The sequence below is a fragment of the Dermacentor variabilis genome, chromosome 2 (genome assembly GCF_050947875.1).
Source record: "Dermacentor variabilis isolate Ectoservices chromosome 2, ASM5094787v1, whole genome shotgun sequence".
Classification (NCBI taxonomy): Eukaryota; Metazoa; Arthropoda; class Arachnida; order Ixodida; family Ixodidae; genus Dermacentor; species Dermacentor variabilis.
In genome coordinates this window covers 51586737-51603376 of record NC_134569.1, presented here as the reverse complement: position 1 = coordinate 51603376, position 16640 = coordinate 51586737, and the positions used below count along the sequence as shown (strand labels likewise).

The 16640-nt window shown below is 47.7% G+C and overlaps 1 protein-coding gene across 1 annotated transcript; it reads right to left on the bottom strand.

Moving 5' to 3' along the window:
• Positions 1-6515: 6515 nt before the first annotated feature.
• Positions 6516-14572, bottom strand: LOC142570318 (neprilysin-2-like). Its single transcript, XM_075678709.1, has 2 exons — positions 14259-14572; positions 6516-8447 (listed from the first exon to the last, which is right to left on the bottom strand). Exons 1-2 carry the CDS (start codon positions 14570-14572, stop codon positions 6587-6589), a joined length of 2175 nt encoding a protein of 724 aa, XP_075534824.1. The 3' UTR covers positions 6516-6586.
• Positions 14573-16640: the final 2068 nt, after the last annotated feature.

The following is a 16640-nucleotide window of genomic DNA, read 5'->3' as shown; positions in this document are numbered from 1 at the left end:
TGGTCAAAATTTATCCCGAGTCCCCCGCTACGACAGTCCTCAGAATCGAATCGTGGTTTTGGCACGTGAAACCTCAGAATTCATTCATTCACCACCCACGCTTGCAGAACGCGAATATAGCGCTGAATCATATGAATGTGTTGTGCCGCGGTGGTACAAAGCAACGATCAAAGGAGAACAGTTCCTATATAACGCGTAGTTTAAAGATTCGTTGATGCTGAAATAAAAGCTTTCTCTAGAACCACACGTAGAGCCGACTTAGCGCCTTGCAGACATCATGAAAATTCCAGTTTTCCCGAAACTTAAGACCAAACACGGCGCATTCCCGATGCGTTTCGGCGGTCGCGGCATGCGCCTTTCTTTGGGGCGTTCCTTCACGGAAATGTCGCTAATCTCTGAGGATTCATGTGCTTCGCATCGCGCAACACAGACAGATAACTAGCGTTGAGGATTGGGCGAGATGGTAATGCATTCTAAAACTGGCACAGCGCAAGAAAGAAACAAGCCGAGCCGGCCAGATAAAAGAACAGATAAGCCGTCAAAGAGTTGATAACGATGATAAGGAGTGATGACGGGTTATATGAGTCTGATCATGGTTTATAATGGTTCGACGTGAATTTATGAGGTACTAAACAGCGTTAAGGGCTTATAATGGTGGGAACAATTCTGATAAGGTCGATAAGAACCAATAAGAGTTGATAATGGTCAAAACTTCCACTGTATAGCTAACATTATCAAAGGGCCCTTTAATATTATCCACGCGTACAGGTGACGATCATTTAGCAAAGATTTCTTCACGCCCTGCTCGATGTTCTCTTGATCAAGCAATTGTGAGGACCGCAGGTGTCTCGAGGTGAGCAATAGCTAGAACCTTGATGACGCAAATTAATTCTTTGACAAATTTCTCAGTTGCTAAAGTATGCACTTGTTGTTTCTATTTATAATTTGTTCGTGAAACGCTGGTCGTATCGTTGTATTCAGTAACGTTCAGAACAAATAGGAAAAATAGTCGAGTGTGATAAAAGGCAGCGTTAACGGTCGTTCTTCCATTAAAATTCCAGTCCGCGAGCCAAACTTAATCACCCCGTTTACGCCCGTATGCAGGGCGCACCGGCCTTTTTTGCCATCGTGATCGCTCGCCTTCCAACTTCATTTTTTTTTCATTTCATTGTCACGCGAAGTGCTATTTACATTACGAAATGTGTAAGCAGCGTTCCAGTAAAACAACCACCGGTGTGACTCTCGGTCTTCATGCATAAACGAACGCACACACATGCCATGTGAGAACACCCACCGATAATATCCACCAAAACAGGCGCCCTCAAAAGTTATTTCGAGCAAGCACCCACATCTCTCTCACAGAGTGCAGCACGCTCGAACGCATAATGCGGATTTACTTCAAACATGCATGGTGGTAGCAGGTGATAATCACAATTTAGTAGCTTAACTTATTTATCTACACTATGGTAACTCTCCCTTTTACGCATCGATACGCGCTATAATTACTAAGTATGGCGTATAACTGTATACAGCAGCAATTGTTGTAGTTCTGCACTGACACCTTGCAAAAAAGTTTAGTTTCGCACTGGCACCTGCAAAAACATTCTTCGCCAGCTTGTCGACAACCAACGCAGGCACTAGTGTGTGCGAACGACAAGGTGGCGCGAAAAATGCAGAGAAAAAAAATTACTCAATACTGGCACGAATATGACACTGTTCCCACGACCAATAGAAAGGAGGATTGCGGCGTGGTCGTTCAATGTGCTGACCACCTCATATCATATAAGCACATATCGACTAACTTAGTTATCCTAGTTAAGCGGCGATTCTTTACTGTCTCTTGCAATACTTTTCAAATATATTTATTAACAATAAGTTTTCTGGTACAAACAAACCTCTGTGCTTGAAAAAGCTAGCTGCCCTGATTCTGTTTCTTGATGACGTAGTGAACAAGGAAATGCGAAGCCCTTTTGGCGCCTCTATGTTGGACGGGAACAAATAGCATCGATCGCTCGAATCGATGTCGTCCTAGTAGTCCTAACAACGTTCCGAGGCAAAGCTCTTCCTCAACAGTACACAGTTCCATCTGTGCGCATGGAGTCAAACGTGGGAGTTGCAAAGTTTGCAACTCATTCGCAGAGCATAGTAAGACACAGCAGGCTGTCCATCTTAAAGTCAGCCATCTGATGTCGCCTTTCGGAGGGAAACATTCGCCGTCGACTTCGACTGCGCACCCGCTTATTTCCGCTCCATAAATGTTAAGCGTGGCACGTTTGAATGAACTCCGGCAAGCGCAGAAGTCATTAGGCACGAAGCAACCAAGGCCGTTTCTTTGTAATCACCGGCGGCCGACTAGAAGGAACGCCACGAGAAGTTTTATAACCGCCCCTTCGGGGCCTCCTCTGCAGATTCTGAAGCTATTTCAAAACTCATGGCGGCCTTAAACGAAAACAAAGGGGAGCGGGTGTTGACGAATCCCTCGATTTGCGCGAAACGAAACAGAAAGGCTGAGACAAGACGAAGCTTTTAGTTTCAATGTAGCATAAGCATAAATTGAAACGCAAGCGAGAAAAAACTTATCAGAACTCCTACATAACGTGCTTACACGCAAGTACAACGTGTAATCACTATGTGGGCACTTTATAAGCATGAATTAGACACAAGTGTATGTTTTGGGGTTTTACGTAAGCCAGTGCTTCCAATGCAGGTCAACCTGGATACGGAACTACGCATCATTGTCTGTAGTTTCGGGAAATGTTAATACTACCTGAATAGTACGTGAATAATGTTAAAATTGCACCTGAATAGGCCCTGAATAACTATTTGATTCAGTTGACTAACCGTGTCTTCTCGTTATATAAGAAAGAATAATGGTCGCGCAGAAAAAAAAACCACCTGAACATAAATGTCGCGTTTATTCGAATAGCATTGAGGCAACGTAGCGACACACCGTACTGCCAAAGTCTTCACTCATAGTTGTGTTCGTATACCCAGCGAAGAATAGTTGTTCTTTTTTTGGGGGGGGGCGCAATCACTGAAGGGTGGCACTCAGTTTTTGGCACCCAGTGGCACATTTCCAGTGGGTGCCAAAAAGGTTCATTACGTGCAGTTGTCAGCCACTACCACTCGCACGCACGATGCGCTCATATTGCGTTTACATTTATTGCGACTAGCATTCTTAGGGTAATTAACTCACTTTCCGGGGTCTGCTCGTCTGCTTGTCGTTGTATCTAACCGTTTTCGCGCCAACTTGGATCAATGTGAAGCCGATGGTCTGCTCGGTCTAGTTTGGCCACTGCCGGAGGCAGCTTGCGTCGCCCGAAGAAGGCCCATGCCTACGATACGCGTAGTATGCGGTTTGCATGAGGGTAGACGTTTGTTGTCGAGTGGGCCTCCCTGTACATGGTACCCATGGCCAGGTAGAACAGATAGTGTGCTCTGTCACATCTTTGTGCAAGGAAACAGGCACTTTAGTTTTCTCACATGTGCATCGTACTTCTGTATCCGCCGTTCTCGGCTCATCACTGCCAGCGACAGACGACAAGACAATGCAATGTCATACGTGTTGCTCAACCGATGGATAATTCATCGTAAATTGGACGGTATGCGTATGTGCTATACATAAATATGTATAGAAATCAACCCGAGCACGTAAACATAAACACTCTGTACTTGAACTTATCATACAATCCTGTCTCTGTCTCGTTAGTTTCACCATCGCGAGAATTCGTAACGCATAGTCACTAATCAAACGCATAATCACATTACCGTCGCCTGTCATCCTGAAAGATGAATGCACCGCCATTTTTTTTCTCCAAGCGATGGCAGACCGGACCTCTCTGCACTGTCAGGTTGTTTATGTATTCTTTGACAAGAATAGCTTCTCTGCTCATAAACAGTGACCCGTGCTTCTGTTATATTCTGTAGGCATATTAAATACAATTGTGATGTTTAATGTTCTGAAGGAAACGCTCGGGCTATGGAGACACCATAGGGGAGGATTCTAGCAAAGCGAACGTGTCGGCTAGTTGGTTGCACATCTTGAACTATGGAACAGAGTGAAAGACGTGGACCCAGAAGAGGCACGCAGCAACCACAAGTAGCGCTGCGAAAGAACTGAATTTATTGAGACGAAGGACGCATATCTATATATATACGTTAGAGCGCATCTTCAATATCATACAAAACCATAAAGGATATGAAGATATGGGATGGTCGCCCTTACGTGATCGCCCTTGGCGCTGTTCCCTAGTTCAAGTGGATTCTAGATTAAGTTAGAACACCATTGGGCTTCTTAACGTTCACCCAAAAAAAGCACCGTACACGAACGTTCTCCCAGTCCACCCTCGTTGAAATGTGGCCGCCGCGGGCGGTAAGCGAAACTGCGACTTTGTGCTCCAGCAGAACTTTTTGTTGGGCTAGTTGGCCTACTTCAGTGGGCTACTTCAGTGACTTTGTGCTCAGTGGCAGAACATCATAGGCACTGATCAAGGAGGCGCGCAGTAAAATGTTTGCAACTTCCCCACTGAAACATACTAATATAAAGCCTCGTAGTTTCATATGTTGTCCGTGTGTCTTCCGCACAACTCTTTCAAATTCCACATCCATCACAGTGTCCCTGAGTAGGGCTGGCTAACACTCCTCGGGTTAGGTCTTGTACACACACGCATAAATACCCAAGAATGTGCACGTGGGAACAGCCGGCACCGTAAAGCGATGCACGCGTAATGCAAATGGTGTGGGTTCGACTGCCATCAGCAGCAAGTTGTTCTTTCGTCCACTTTCATTTCCCTTTATTAAGGCTAAAGCCTTAGATGGCTCATCGATCAAAAAATCCGCTGCTCGGCGTTATGTTATCAAAATTCATAGGGAGTCGAACCCACGACCTTGGCGTTAATTAAGCTGAAGTAAGACCTAAGACTTTCGGTGGGAGGCGAACCAGCGGCCTTTGGTGTTTTAGGGCAACGTACGCTATGAATTTCTTTATGAGAAAGCGTGAAGCCGATGCGAAGAAGAAGCGTCTGCATGACCTGTGCTGTTAATTAAGGCACTCGAACCCACGACCTATGGTGGGAGTCGAACCCACTGGGAGATATGGGCGAACCGACAACATTTCCAAACTGGATTATGATTCACATCATGAAGGCCGGGATTCGAGCCCACGACCTTTGGTGAGAGTCGAACCCTAGACCTTTAGTTTAATCCACAACTTTCTGTGTTACTTAAGGCGAAGTTAATTAAGGCACTCGAACCCACGACCCAACATGGAGATATGGGCGAACCGACCTCTCCAAATTGGATTCAAATCGACATGGTGAAGGTCGAATGTCAAACCCACTATCTTTGGTGCTAAGGCGAAGTTAATTAGGGACAGTTAATTAAGATATAGGTAATTAAGGTACCCGAACCTTCAGCCTTTGGTAGGAGCCTTTGGCGGGTCTATTACGAATAGGGAGAGAGCACGATTCCAAGATTTGACAGTAACCCGCTGTGGTTGCTCAGTGGCTATGGTGTTAGGCTGCTGAGCACGAGGTCGCGGGATCGAATTCAGACCACGGCGGCCCCATTTCGATAGGGGCGAAATGCGAAAACATCCGTGGTACTTAGATTTAGGTGCACGTTAAAGAACCCCAAGTGGTCGAAATTTCCGGAGTCCTCCACTACGGCGTGCCTCATAATCAGAAAGTGGTTTTGGCACGTAAAACCCCGCAATTTTTTTAAGATTAGACAGTAGAACCCCCGCTAGCTCTATCATAAGTTAAGCATGCGAGCATTGTAGTGCGCGTTAACAAATGGTGCTTGCATGTTTGGTTACGTCATTTCTGTACCCTAGTGCCCATACATCCTCAGCATCACGCAAGAGAGGGCTCACGTCTTGTGAATTGTGAAATTTACGCCGCACAGAAGCCACCTGTGTGGGCTACGTTCCCCGTATTCTTTCTCGTGTAGAGGAGGCTTCTTCGAAAACTACAAGCTGGAGGGGCCGTTACACCTTCTGTTACCTGGGTCCACGGTTCTACATGGTTCACGGTTAAACCCCGTGACCTGTGCAAAATGATTTGGTCCGACTTCTAAAACTGCTAATCACCAGCCGTTATGGCTCTGAAGAAGTACAAGTTATAGCGAACGCGTATTGACATGATTGTATGATTTATCCATAGCGTATATTATCGTGTAATCGTACGTTATCATAGTCACATCATGCACATGATCGTGCTTTCAACGAGTCATTGAAAATCTGAACACATGGCCCGACGAATCAAAATCGTTTCCATGCAAAGCGGTTGAAGATGGTGGGAATATTAACTTTTCACGCTCCTTCTGTCTGCCTGGCTGAAAATTAAGCTAACCTGATCGCTGGCTGGCCGGCTCGGATGGCATAGGTCCCCATGTGTGTGTGCGTGTTGGGGAGGGGGGTCATTTCGACCTGCTGCAAAGCTAAAGAAGAAATGCAATTTGTGTTCAGAAAGAGTACCTCTGAACCTATCATTTTATTGTCATTGATGGGACATACGACAAATAAGACATAAGACAAATCACAACAACACCATACGTCGACACCTATATAGGACCTTCGCACAACGTTTCAGAAGACGCACTTGCGCCGCAGGTTCATGTATGAGCCGCGGCGACACTGGAAGGCCCTACTGAAGCTGACCGAATGACGCAGAGGTCCGTTGACCCGGTAGGCAGCGTGCGCGCGGCGTCCATGTCGCAGTAGCTGGTCTTCGTAGGCGGTGTCGTACCTCTCGCAGCGACTCAGTGCAAAATGCACAAAGAACAGCTGGTCATTACTGAACGGTAAGCCGGGCAACGTGCCTTCTGCGCCGTTACCTATGAGCCGGCTATACGCGCGAAATGCTGCTGCAACAGCGAGCAGGTCTCGCACATCTTCCCGAGCCGTGCCATTCGACGTGAAGGGCACCGACGTGGTCTCACTCATAGACAGCCGCGCCTCGCGCAAGCACGACTCGGTGGCCGCAAAGCGGTCGTGCAAGTCCGTGTAGTTGGAGCGCAGCTGGAACGACACGTGGCGAAACACGTCCAGCAGAGCGGCGCTCATCTGGAGGAGCACGCGCGGAAGGTGATACTCCCAGAAGGCTTCCTGGTGATAAACCCCGCGCACGGCCCCAAGAGGCACGAACAGCGTGCCGTCGTCGAGCACGCGACTTTCGGTCTCGAACAGGTCGAGCGGATAGTCGGGAAACGGCCGCCTGCTGGCCGCCAGGCGTCGACGCTGGCGCTGCGCCACAATTTTCCGGAAGACGTCGACCGCCCGACGGCCAGCCGAAGCGCAGCTAAACGGACGGCACTGGATCGCGCGGAACGCGAACTTCCTCCACTCGGCCGGCGTGAAGAATGCCGTCTTGAGCCTCTTGACGCGGTGCTCTAGCTTGGCCAGGAACGACGTCGTCACCCAGGACATCTCGCCGAGGAATTCAAGAACGTCCCTCTTGGCGTGTTCCGCCATGCTTCTGAGCACAGGCTCGTTCTCTTCATGTTTCGACTGGGTGACCAGCAGGTAAGCCGCGAGTCCCGGTTCGGCTCGAGCTGCTATAACGGTGCAGACGTGGCTGCGACGCTCGCTCCAGCCGTCCTCCCAGCCGACCGTCTGCGCGACTGACACGTCGCTCAATTTCCGGAAGCGTTTGCCCGGCAGCATCGGTGCATACGCGAGCGCCAGTCTAAACGCCAGATAGTTGAGCACCAGCGCTGGCTTCGCGGAGGACACGAGCCCGAGCAAACCGACCCCGAGGCGCTTGGGCTCGTATGTCACCTTCGTAGCGGTTGTAATTGTACGGATGCCGAACATGGCGTTCGTCAAAAACTCCGCCCAATTCCACTCCGCGGTTGACTCGAGCTCTTTGACAGTCACCGTCGAGTATTCTTCGACAGGCGCGCTGAGGAGTGCCACGAGTTCCTGCTCAAAATCGAAGAGCTCTGGCATAGACATGCGGGCAACACGACGCGCCGCGTCTATGTACCAACCACGATGCGCGTTGGCCACGTAAACGAAATCTGGGAATAGTGTAGGTGCCCCGTACAGCTTGATTCCTTTGTTCGTCAGGCTTATGTGTACGAATGGTGAGACGCCGGTGACTCGCAGAAGCCTGCCGGCAACAGCAGCTGAACTGGCGAGGCTCCAGGCATAGGGAAATCCGTTAAGGCCGACGCTGTCGAGGACCTCTTGGAAGGCGAGCGTTTCTGAACCAGAGGAAGTCATGTTCAGGCAGGCATTGTACAGGTCGAACATGGCGCGGCTACTCGTGTCTTCAGTGCCGGCCGCAAGCATGGCCGTCAGCTGGTCTTCCAATTCGCGGGTGCTCATGACAGCCTCGGAGTACATGGCCTCGCCCTGTAGTTGGTAGGTGGCGCTCCAGTTCGAGCAGACATACTCGTAGAAGTTGTCACAGGGGTCGCCATCTTGGAGAGACTCTGAGATGTACCTGCGTAAAAAATAAACACATATAATGTAGTCATAGCATGGTTCATCGGAGAAAATAAAATGTTAGAAGAGAGCAAGATAGCTATGCTCGACTGAATTACCACCACAGGTGCTATGCTTACGTACACCAAACCCGTCGCTATCCAATCTCACTAGTTTGCATGCATTAGTGAGTCAAAGCAAAGGCAAAAACAAACGTACTAAGTTATATCATAATTTCGGAGTGCTTTTAAAGGGCCCCTCACCCGGCCCCATAGCAACTTTGGGTTATACGCTGGAAGTTGTTACGTGCCCTTTAGGGAGCGTTCTGCCGCAAAACTTTTTCTAGTGGGCTCCCCCCCCCCCCCCCCATTGATAGCCGAGATATAAATATTTCAGTGCCACGAACCCGTGATTTCATCAGGCGGGCTCCACTGCATCGCGAGATTCTCTCTCCACTCGCCCCGTCTAGCCTTCGCAAGCGAAATTCCCTTCCTGCGTTTTCCCATACCGGACCTAGAGGATCATGGGACACATACTTCACGGGCCCCGCCTTCGCTTTCTTTTTCTCCTCGCTTTTTTTTTTTTTCGACGCTACGCATTTCCGCTGCTGTCTCGTTCGCGCAGTGCACGATTTTGCGCGCTCTGCACAAGGAAACATAATTAGCGGTATAATTCAGTGCTACACGAATACTGAGGCAGAACAAGCGGATCGCAGAGCATGATCACGCGCTGGAGCACGGTAGAAAATGGCATAATTTCGTTACCTACGCATGTGGCCGCACGGTCGTCGGACCAAGCGGACGAAGTGTAAGTACGTCGCTCTTGCTTCGGTGCGAGATAAAGCAAAAAACATGGAGAGATTCCGTTTGTGTTTTCTTATTTCTCTAAACTTCAATTTGTCAATTCAAGCGACAGACCCCACAAATAACAGATGGTGCCTTGAATAATTCTTGAAGTCATGTGCCACCACGAGCGACGTCCCACTGCGGACTCGAGTACGTAAGCGCAGGGACGCGACGTCATCCTCCGGCTTGGAACGCGGCGGCCACCAGGAGAAGGAAAAACGGCGTTAGATTTGAAACTTCAGAACTTCCCGCGGCGCGTAGCGATGTAATACTTGGCAGACAGGTTCTTTATCACGCAATGTATGTTCTGCACTTCATTAATTCATTCAAATAACTTTATTCCGTGGCATGCGAATTGGTGTGGTGGGCCTGGACCCCGCCTAGGTTTCGGCCAAGGATTGTTGGCCCTTGGCGGCTTCCTCGGCTCTCTGGACGGCCCAGAGTTGGTGCTGCAGGTCCGAGGTGAGCAACGCAGACTCCCAGCGCGCGCGGAGGCTGTCGCTGTTTGAGGCTGCATCACCGTTATCCTGCATTGGAGCCGTACATTCCCATAGGATATGCTCCAGGGTGGCTCTAGAGTTGCTGTGTCTGCACTTGTCCGTCGTGTGTAAATCTGGGTGTATTAGGTGCATAATAGCTGGACTCAGATAGCATCTGGTCTGTAACTGCCGCTATTCTACAGGCTGGTTTTTGCTTAATTTTGGGTGCGGCGGCGGGAATGTACGCCTCTGCAATCTATGGTGTTGTGTAATTTCGTGAAATCTGGTTATTCGATCTTCCCACTCCCACTCATCGGTAGTCGGTGAGGCCGGGCTAACCGAGGCTCGGTCCGTAAATTCTCGAGCCATGCGATGCACCGCCTCATTGCTACCGTCTGGTAGTGTGTGAGCGGGTGTCCAGATGAGATCGACACTTTTGTCGCGGTCATTAGCTAAATTTTTAGGAAACTTGTCAGCTAAAAGTGGCCAGACCTGTTGAGGGGCCCTTTAAAACTTGAACAGGTATCCCGACAATAGTGTAGACTATACCAAGAGTCCCGTTTGCTCTCTGATCCAAACTGCTCTCTTTCTGCCCAACCCATTTTTATTTTTCTGTGAATTTCCTTCTCATGACCAGGGTTCCCTATGATTAATTGGCCTAGGTAAACGTATTCCTTCACAGATTCTAGAGGCTGAATGTCGATCCGCAACTCTTCCTCCCTTGTCCGGCTATTGATCATTATTTTGGTCTTCAGGATATTAATCTTCATCCCCACTCTTACACTCTCTCTGTTAAGGTCCTCAATTATTTGTTGCAACTCGTTTGCAGTGTTGCTGAATAGAACAATGTTATCTGCAAACCGAAGGTTGCTGAGATATTAGCCGTCGATCCTGACTCCTAAGCCTTCCCAGTTTAATAGCTTGAATATTTCTTCCGATCACGGGTATAGCCGATATTCTAATTGACATTAAGAGAAAAAAATGGAGCTGGACAGGTCATATAATGCGCAGGTTAGATAACCGTTGGACCATTAGGGTTACAGAATTAGTACGAAGAGAAGGGAAGCGCAGTCGAGCACGGCAGAAGACTAGGTGGGGCGATGAAATTAGGAAATCCGTGGGCGCTAGTTGAAATCCGTTGGCGCCGGATAGGGGTAATTAAATATCACAGCGAGAGGCCTTCGTCCTGCAGTGGACATAATATAGGCTGTTGCTGATGATATCAAGTGTCCATGACATTATTGCTAGCGCTTCTATATTTAGTTTCTGTGTTACAATTGAATTTAAGCTGTCTGAACTTAAAACGGGCACAGTGTAATGGTGATTCACAGAAAACATGTGGTTCTTTTAATACGAAGCAATCCTCATCATTCTAGGCGCATCGCGGTATGTAGGTGGGTAAGTATATTCCGGTCTCGGCCTCATTTCTGACTTTTGTAGTACCCAGAAAGGCATTACCGTCAGTAGAATCGAACCTCTTCCTTCGAATACAGCAGCCCAATGCTCTAACCATTAGGTCACGACGGCTTTTCTTCTAAAGCAATAGCTTTATTTGGCTCGTCTACCCACATTGCGGTTTTTATGTTTCTGCCAGTTCATGACCAACTTGGGGCACTAGATGTCACTAGTTGTTGCTAGAAATAAATTAAAGTGTGCGAAGGGTGCTTTTAAACCCTGGTCCACGAGCACAGAAGCCCAAAGCTCTAACCATTAGATATGGCGGAATTACCTGGTGCATAATTCTTTCCGACGTTTCATCAACAATATAATACAATCGCATACAGAAATAATCAACCACATAAGGACGTAGCAGACACTTTACAGATTAGTTATTTTTGCTTACGCATTTAAATCGCAGCAATCATATACATTATACAACGAACCAACATTTGTAACGCACTCTTTGCAAGTAACATCTTCGATGCAAGATAGAGAGAACATATATAATAACAAAAAGGCAGTCAGTGCTTCGGCTCCTAAACCTCATCTTAAGCATCCTCAGTGATACACTTGCCTTGCTTTATATGTGGTAACATTAATCGCTTCAGGGTGTCACAGTCTCAAACAGCAAGTGAGATTGGAATAAAATTCAATCATAGCGTACACTTTTTTAGTTTAGTTTTATTGCTGGAACTATTTAAAAATTGTGCAGCCGTATACTTCATGTCGCAAGTCCTTCGTTTGCACAGGTCATGCGTACAGCATACGCATGACTTCCAGGGCTGCAGCTTTTTGTGGCAGAGCTCTTTGAGGCGAATTCAGTAAAGGTTTCCGTGCGGTGGCGTGCGACGTGTGCGACGAATTGGTTTCAAGCGTGATTATCGAAGGTTACTCTCGCACGCTTCTCCTCGCACCCACAGCGTACCGTGTGTGGGGAGTGATGGGAACTTATAGCGCTTTTACTTTATGAGGAACATGACGGTGCCGGTGACGCCGAAACCTCGCCTGGGGTGTGCGTAGAGTCACTATCGCAATAAAAATATTACTCGAATGCCATCGAGAGATTTTCTATTTCAAATGCAATTCTCATTCCAATCACACTTAAATTTCACTGGAATCAGCAGTGCAGTTCTCTGCAAGAGATGTCTACATTTCGGATGTATTTGAACAGAGAAATTGAAGATGAAATCTAGCCAAACTCTTACTGCAATGCGTCTGGCCCTAGAGACGCACGCTGCAAAAGAACGTGACAAATGCGCACCAACCATGAACGTTATATTATGGTTGTGGCATAATATCGATTTTCCCTTGTCAACCTCACTGAGGGACTGCGAGGTCTTGGGTACGTAACTACGAAACACGTTGCACGCTGAATAAACGACTTGGGCACTGGGTATGTGTAACTAGGTATGTGCTACTCGGCAGTTGCGCATTCTTGGCCAATCCGCCAAAATACGAACCCAACAGGAGGTACGGAAGAAATGAATGTATTGAAATATTTCTCATACGTGTCGTACGTGTCATACGTGTCAGGTGCTGTGTGCGCACCTGGCACAAAAATGTTTTTCTGGGCAAGCATCATGCATCGCGCTTATGCTCGTAGCCCGCTCAAAGTAAACAGCAATACGGCTGATGATGCTGCGCTCAAGTCTAACTCAATAAAAAAATGTACGGCTGAGAACAGCCGCAAGGGTAATGATCGTGGTACGAAGCATTGTATACTGGCTCGTTATTTGTGCATTGCCGAGCTGAACGTTCTTGCTTCTCTTCTTTCCTTAGATTGGGTACCGCTGGCCATCTCTGGCTGTTCTGACGCTTGACGTAGTACCACTGGCCACCTTCATTGGTCGAAGCATGCCTGTAGGCCTCGCGAAAGCAGTAGCAGCTGTGGAGAGTGACGAGCAGTGCCCGGTGTCCAAATATTGCACCAATGAGCGCGCGCCTTCGCGACATGTGTGCTCCAGTTTCACTGCGGCTGAGCCTCTATAGCGAGTGATGTGGGCGGAGCTTGGGAATTTGTTAGCGGGTGATGTGACCTTTGTTGCCGGAAGACCCAGGATACGCAAATTATCGTATGGTCACGTGACTGGCCTTAATTAAATGAACCCTTCCTCCGTATACAATACAGATTGGCCATTTTCAAACCACTAAGTTATCTATAATCACTTCACACTCATCACAAAACAAAACAAGAAAGTTGTGTTCCCTTTTAAGTTTTATTATTTGCTACTTGATATTGCACTCGTGCTTTTGAATATTATAACCTAGACACTATTAGGTCTAATTTAAGTGTTTAGCATTATTTTCCTGTATTTGTAAGCGGGAAATTATGTTGTTCTTTTTTTGCGTGAAACAAAACAGTGGTGATATCCTTGCGTGACCTCGCTGAGTGACTTCTGTATAATGCTTCGGTTTAAAGGTTTCGAGCCATTTAGGTTCCGAGCGAGAAAGGAAATCAAGAGTGGTTTCCCAGAGAGAGAGAGAGAGAGAGTTTCGAAATTGATGGCAAGACAAACATTCTTCCGGTGTTGTCTTGGTCCGTACGCAGGCATGTGCAGGTTTTGGAGACGTGCAGGAAGGTTCTATATTCAGTACAATACATAGTAAAGACTACGTAGGCAAAACAGTTACCGCACAAACGGGTACCCGGCATCTTCGAACGACTGTCCCTCTCCGAACAACCAGACAGAGTAGTCTGCAGGCCTACGGGTGTCCTCAACTACTCAAATCCCTGCTGCAGCACAGCATAAAGAGCCCGCTTGCAGGGGGTGCTAGCTATTTGCTAACACGGGGCAGTCACTCTACCACGCGAGCTTAACCGGGAGACTATACTTAAGTCACGGGTTTGATCTACGGGACAGCAAGAATCATTCAACTGCGAAGTTGCCTATATGAGAAAAAAAGAAAAGAGTATGTGTTTCGATCGTAGCTTCGCGCTATATACTGTCGGGCGGATGGAAATTTTTCCCTTTCCCAACCAGTCCTTTGCGGGCTTTGTTGACGAACAACGTGCTCTCATTGCAATAGTGCCCACACTATCGCACACGAGGGACTGAGTAAACGCACCTGGCAAGACGGTGACAGCTTTCGCCGGCGCAGCTCGGTGCCGAGTCTCGACGACCGGGCAGCAACATCGGCGCCGATGACGAAGCCCCCCGGTTTCGCCGGCCGAATTCCAGCAAGCCGCGTGAGCCTGACCCGGGGTCGCTCATTATTCGTTGCAAGGCCAGCGCGGCGCCGATCCCGATCGCGACCACGGTCAGAGCACTGCAGACCACGCACAGGCGCCAGCGCAGGGGCTGGGACCGAGGAGGGAAGATGGATGTGGCCGTGGGGGCCACCCACGGAGCCGTAGGAACACGACCGCCGCCGCCAGACATATCTCGCCCTTCTACGTCTTCTTCTGCTTGGTTCTGAACGCATATCACGTGCGTGTGCACCCGTGCGAGCTTGCAGGGATGTAGCGCGATTATTATTATTATTATTATTATTATTATTATTATTATTATTATTATTATTATTATTATTATTATTATTATTATTATTATTATTATTATTATTATTCGTAGTAGTAGTAGTAGTAGTATTGCGCATGCCTTTGTCTACAGCACTCTTCGATATGGGATTACTGTTCTTGCTTTCTGCCCCACCCAATGGCGAAACCGTGTTGATTCATTGTTAAAAAACGTACTAAGAAACATAGCCTACAACACACCGTCAATCACAAATGGTAACATCTTGTCTGCGCTTGGCTTTCCATGCTTCTGGACTCTGTTTGCGCAAACTCTGGTGATAAAGCATTCTTGGTTCAGTGATTTTAAAGTATGTTACACAGCCCCTCGAAGCCTTCGTAGTATTGTTTGCTTTGTAGTTCCGCGATCCTGAGCAAGATATGGTGAATCTGGGCGTTGTGTTAATGTGCCGAAAATTCTGAACGATTTGCCAAATGAGGCATTCTCCATTAAATAAAAAAATGCATTGAAAAACATGATTTGTTCATTGTAACATGGTTGCTTCAAGATTTGTAAAACATGCTGGTCATGATTTCTAAAACATGTACATCTTACCGTCTTGGTGTCGATTGTTGGTTATTGCTATATGATTTGCTTCTTGTTCGTGTTAAGTTTCCTAACTGTTAATCCTGCTTCATTATCTTGTTATATGTCTATGGTAAAGTAAATATTGTACGCTCGTCCGCTGATTGTGCCGGGCCAAGTCCCTCAAGCCACTGGTGGCTTTGACAGGCACGTTTCTTGTAAGTGCGCAGCGGGTAATGAGAAACGCCGAAGGGAAGGACTGCGGAACAATTTCGACAGCTTGGGGTTTTCTTTAGCGTGCTGCCGACGCGCACTATCCGATCGCTTTTGCGTTTAGTTCCTTCCGGAATCAGACTGTGGCTGCTGGGAATCGAACCCATGATTCATCGGCGGAACGCACGGGCCATTCAGCGAGCGCATTGAGTATCGCAAGATTTAAGAGACCGCGAGCAAGAGTAAAATCAAGGCTGTTTCACTCGCCTCACCCTCTTGTGCGAGAACGGTCAGACCAGGCGCTGCTGCTAAAGTTGGCGGGCCTCTTGCTTTACCGCCCCGCCAGGGACTTGGGTCCAAGAAAGGTGCACTTGGGCTTATCCTTGTAAATGATTATATATTTCTTTATTGCAATTCTGTTTGCATCGAGACATGTTTGCGACACAATTAAGGGCAAACGGCAAGCACTTCAGGCCGGTGCCGTTCTCCTCGATGGCACGTTGTCTCCTCTGTCTGCCCTCCTGTGCATCTCCGTCCCAAACAGGTTAGAGAGCGACCACAGTGGGTCAGTAGGTCAAGTAATAAATGCTCTCTCGAATAAATTACAGGCAAAGGCGACGCGGAATGAGGCGCTTCGTACCCGCCTGGGTCGTTCGCATGGCAAGCAACAGCTCCCTCAAGCACATTCCACGGAGGAGTAACGGGGATGTTTCCTGTCTCTCCCCTATTTAAATGTGCCCAGATCGACCGAGTATGCAGCAGACCTTACAATGAAATTATTTTGTTTTTGTTCTTACTTGTGGTATATACTTCCACAACTCTTTATATTCTCTTTTCCTAAAGAAAGGCCAATTATAACAACGGCGAAAAAAAAATGAAGGCCGAAGTTTTATTATTATCGAACCCAAAGCATCAAGCCGGTGATATAGTTTTGACGACCCGTATTTCGCAATGTTTCCGCGTATCTCATTGCTTTTGTACACAGAAAGCTCCTTAAACATGCCAGGTTGTTTCATTGTTTTCGATTTGATATGGAAAGTCGCAGAAACGAGAAATATGCCATCGGTAGTTGTCGAACTCGCGACCTCGTCATGATGAGTGCGGCAGCCGATACCAACTGAGCTATGGCGACTGTTTTCCCTCCGTCAGCTTTCTTGGGATCGCGGAGGTGTATTTATACAACCCAATCCTATAAGTC